This window comes from Morone saxatilis, unplaced genomic scaffold (assembly GCF_004916995.1).
Source record: "Morone saxatilis isolate NCDOM2014 unplaced genomic scaffold, NCSU_SB_2.0 Contig3, whole genome shotgun sequence".
Taxonomy (NCBI): domain Eukaryota; kingdom Metazoa; phylum Chordata; class Actinopteri; family Moronidae; genus Morone; species Morone saxatilis.
This window is the reverse complement of record NW_023339873.1, coordinates 18945730-18950231: the sequence shown is the minus strand read 5'-3', so window position 1 is coordinate 18950231 and position 4502 is coordinate 18945730. Positions and strand designations below refer to the sequence as shown.

The window sequence follows — 4502 nt, the reverse complement described above, 5'->3', positions numbered from 1 at the left end:
ACACACACACATACTGTATATGTACACATACATAATGCAACACCAAGGAAGTAACGTTAGACTTAACAAAGCCTAATGTCTCCAAGCCCATGCTGAGATAACGCGGATGAGATCCACAGGGAAGATTTTCTCAAATGGTGGAGTGCCGGCATGAGAATAATTTCAGATTTGACTATAGATTTTAAAAATGTCCGATAGGGCCAATATAAATGATCATTTCTAATCATGAGTCATCACAATCCCTCTCCAAACTCTGTGATCCTGCTGCACCTTAGCAGTCTAGGCTGCATTTTACCAGTCTGTTGACTGAAGGCTGGTCACATAGCGGGAGGGTTTAATGTTGCTGTGGTGGTGCGATGATGCTGGAGAGGCTGTGTGCCAAACTGTTTTATGAACATCTACCCATTTTGTAAATTAATTAGTATTCTGAAACACCAAACACATACTGTCTCCAGTTCCAAACAAGGGTGCCAACAGTGCCAAAATAATCCTCTCCCACACAAGCATCCACAGAATATCAAAAAGACAATGAATGTTGCTTTGTCCATTCATACTCTGCGATAAATAAATTACCAATATAATGCCTTGTTTTAGTCTTGTGAAGAGTATGTTGTATTTACAATGCAAGTAGCCGGTCTACGGACAGAAACGAATACTGAATCTAACCATTTCTGACTGTCAACAGAAAATGTTGTCATGCTCAGGCTTACTCGTTGATCTTTTTGTCTCCTTGGTGAATTTGGTGCAGGTTGGAGCTGTCCAATAGTCCCTCCTGTTGGAGAATACAGGTGTCTCCATACAGACTCAGCTTCTGCAGGTTTCTAGAGAATGAAGAAGAGAGAATGTTAAAACACAGAAAAGAAACAAGAAGTTATATATACTAGATTCATCTAAATCACCTCAGCAATTTTTATATATATTTTTTATTTATTTATTTAACGCTCTCCTTTGAGCTGACCGACGGGTTACTGCTTAGACAGTTACCACGTAAGCAACATATTCAAAATACATTGAAAACAAATGGGCTGCTTTTGTCCTGTGTTGTCCACAGGTTTGAATGGGACATTCAAATTAAAAAAGCTAGTCATATAGCAATAACCTCAAAAGGATGGTTTCATTGTCATCTGTTTGCTCTGTCAACATTTGTTGAAGTCATGCTGCAAGTAGTGCATCTGGTTCTTCTTGTGCATTAATTCACTCAACAGAAGCAACAGTAGCTAGACTAAGGGGAGAGTTTTACCATCTTCAATCCAAGGAACCTCAGAGGGGGGGGGGCAGGGTTACCTCTGTAGCCATTTTGTGCCATCTAATCTAGGCCTAGATCTGTATATTGCTGGGTTGCCTCATATCATGACAGAATTATGGCTACCCTATGTTGCTTTGCTGCACTGCTTTATATCCTGGTTTCCCATTATTTTAAAAGGCAGTCAGTGTAAGCACAAACATGGTCACAGAGGTCACAATGCAAACAGACTGTCTACATCTGTTTTGACACTGATGTTTGGAAGATTACCGATGTAAGTTGTGGGAAAGGATTATCAACCACACGTGAGATGTGCAGCCACATAAGACATATGCCTATCTACAAGGTACGGTGTACATTGTGCTTCACGCAGCCCACTTCCTGTAAATCAGCTGAAAGCTAAGCTTCACAAAATTCCTCTGCAGTGAAACCACCAGCAGTCCCATGTGCAGCGACTTAGTGCGCCCTAATAAAGGAACAATGAGTTATCTATTCTTGTTATATTGAACATGTCCGGTACATGTTCAAAATAATGAGAATAACAGTGGAGTTAGATCAATGTTAACTTAATAAAAAACTGACTTTTCATCACCTGATAACATGAGAGCAAAAGTCTGACATGGCAGCTGGCATTGGTCTTGATCAGAGGTCAACTGGTTTGAATTGATAGAACTGGTGACTAGCAATAAAATAACAGCTGAGTATGGCATACTACATTATGACATACTGATAAAATACTCACTTGCCCAGTAAACATGTCATTGCTAGTTTGCTTCTGGTAGTCTGGAAATAAGACATTAAACCGGGCCTGCAGAAATGCGCTTTTTATTTAAGATCTGAATTCTGGATTCATACAACAATGTGCTACTCTACATGATGTATCTGATACTCATCGACATGACATGTTTAGTATAGAAGAAATAAACACACCTCTCTTCTACTGACTAGAAAACGCACTGTAATCTTGGTTAATTTCCAAATTCTGAGATGGCGGAAGCTTCCAATATTATCCACCAACACATTCAAAAATTAAGCAAACTCAGTACGCATAATGTCTGCGTGTACCCAATTCAGCCACCTTTCTAGTGTGAATACACTGCTAATCAAAACCATGTTAGAATGACTGTACAGCACAAAAGTAGTCAATGAGAAGGAGTCAGACAACAGAGAAGGTTTCAGCCCCCTCAGCAGAACGAAGACATGAAGTGCTCAGCTTTGGACGGGCGGCTATTTCAACACCACAAAGGACTGTAGAGAATAATGGAGAATGTGGGAGAAGGGATGATGGACACAAGTTCTGCAGTGGATTCAGGGATCTTAACATTCAAAGTAGTGTTTTACACAGAACAGTAACTTCCATGGCAGAAATGAGCCAAGTGGCGAGATCTTTTATGTATGCGGCAAATATTGGATTATCTCCTACATTATGCATCGACATGCCAGAGCTAAATGCATATACACATACACCGTATATGTGTGTGTCAGTGCTGATATCAGCAAGTCACAGCCAACAAAGCCTTCTCCAGCCACCACCGGTGCTGCATTGTATCTATTGGTATGAAGACCCCAATGTAACATAGAAAACAGAACTGGCAACAAAAGAAACGCAGACGAGCGTTTGACTTGGCGCTGACCCTGAAGCATACATCATATTTAACTACTGTATATGTAACACTAAGCCGTGAAATACTCTTATATCAACAGCATCTTCAGGAATATGAAGACAGCGTTAGCCACCAACTCCACTGCAAATACATGCCCCGATTACGTAACTCCTAATGTCATGTTTGTTTATAGCTAACTAAGCTAGCTAGCTGCTAGCTTACTGCGACGCACTAAATACTCACAAAATGACACAAAATGAGAGGGTGTCATGCCAAACCCTGAAATTGAATAAAAACAAACAACCAGAAAGAGATTTGGTAGCGCATTTAACGTCGACGTCACCTGTTGTTGCGGATGCTGGTGAAAACACACAACACCTGGTCCAAGTAGGTGGCCATGGCGTCTCTCCATCGCTCGGAGAGCTGCGGGTCGTTGTCGGGAGCGGGAGGCTGGTCCATCCTGGTGGAGGACGGGTCGCTGCTCAGAGGGCTAAGGTAACCTTCCACTGGTGCGAGTTCAAGCTGCAGCTCCCGCACGAAGGAACCAAACTTCCGCATGAGGAACTCCAGTTTCGGGGTCCCCTCGGAAGGGGAGCCGCCGCTGTTACAACCACCACCACCACCACCTATTCGCAGTTTAAGCTCGGTCCACAGCGCGGGGTAGAAGAGACACTCCCTCCATCGTGAACACACGGCCGAGGCCCGGAGCTTGTCTCGGTCGGACAGAAAGGAGAATATGTGGACGATAAGCTCGCTGGGTAAAGCCATGGCTCCAACACCCCCGCACAGAGCCATGGCGAGCTAAGAAAGCAGCTGTCAGAAAACCAACCAGATTTAAAATAAATGTTACAACCGTTTTTAAAACCTGGTGCAGCGGCGGTGGATATCAGCAGCGCTTCTTCCTCTCGGTGAAAACAAACCGTTTTTCAGCTTCGCCTTCAATACTATTGGGCCGCACCACTGCTTTTCAATGCACGGGGAACAAAACAATCCTCACAAATATTAAAAATATGTATGTAACGGTACACGTGCCAGTATTTGTGTCTGGTAAATGTATGGTTTTATTTATTTAACTATATTAAGGATTAGTGATACTGGGAAGATAAGATTTTTGGTAATCTGTGATTGCGTCACCTCGTTGTCAAGTAAGTGGTTTAGTCCTGAAGTGCTGTTATTTTTGCCATACTGCCGTATTCCACGAGGGGGCGATGTTTCTCGTCAGTCCAAAACCAACACGTGATCTTTATTTTGGAGCTGGTTCCCACCCCAGTTCACACCCCTCTCCAAAGAGAGATTACAGACAGTGGACAAAACCACCCTGCAACACAAAGTTACAGTGACAACAGTATGTTCAACAGTGAACACAAATACATTATACTTGTGCTAAAGAACTTGAACTTGTGAAGCATATCATTTTGTGTATAGCCTCATATATATATATATATATATACACACACACACACTGTTATGTGCACAGGCATGCAAACAGGCGATATACTGTGTATATAGTTATAGATACTATCATATAATATCGTATACACTACTACTGTGAATGTGAACCAGTAATGAGGTAAGTAAGGAGGGTGGAGCCAGTGCAATATGTATGTAGTGTACCAGTAAGCAGTGGTGAAAAGTACAATTTTGAGGTACTACTT

General features: G+C 42.2%; 1 protein-coding gene across 1 annotated transcript in view; it reads right to left on the bottom strand.

Moving 5' to 3' along the window:
• Nucleotides 1-3989, bottom strand: part of LOC118336907 (F-box only protein 33) — a 15920-nt gene extending 11931 nt beyond the window's left edge. The window contains exons 1-2 of the mRNA XM_035673671.1: nt 3191-3989; nt 711-821 (exon numbers count right to left, since the gene is read on the bottom strand). Of these exons, the coding sequence (XP_035529564.1) occupies nt 711-821; nt 3191-3642 (563 nt within the window). The 5' untranslated portion in view covers nt 3643-3989. The remainder of the gene's footprint in view (nt 1-710; nt 822-3190) is intronic.
• Nucleotides 3990-4502: the final 513 nt, after the last annotated feature.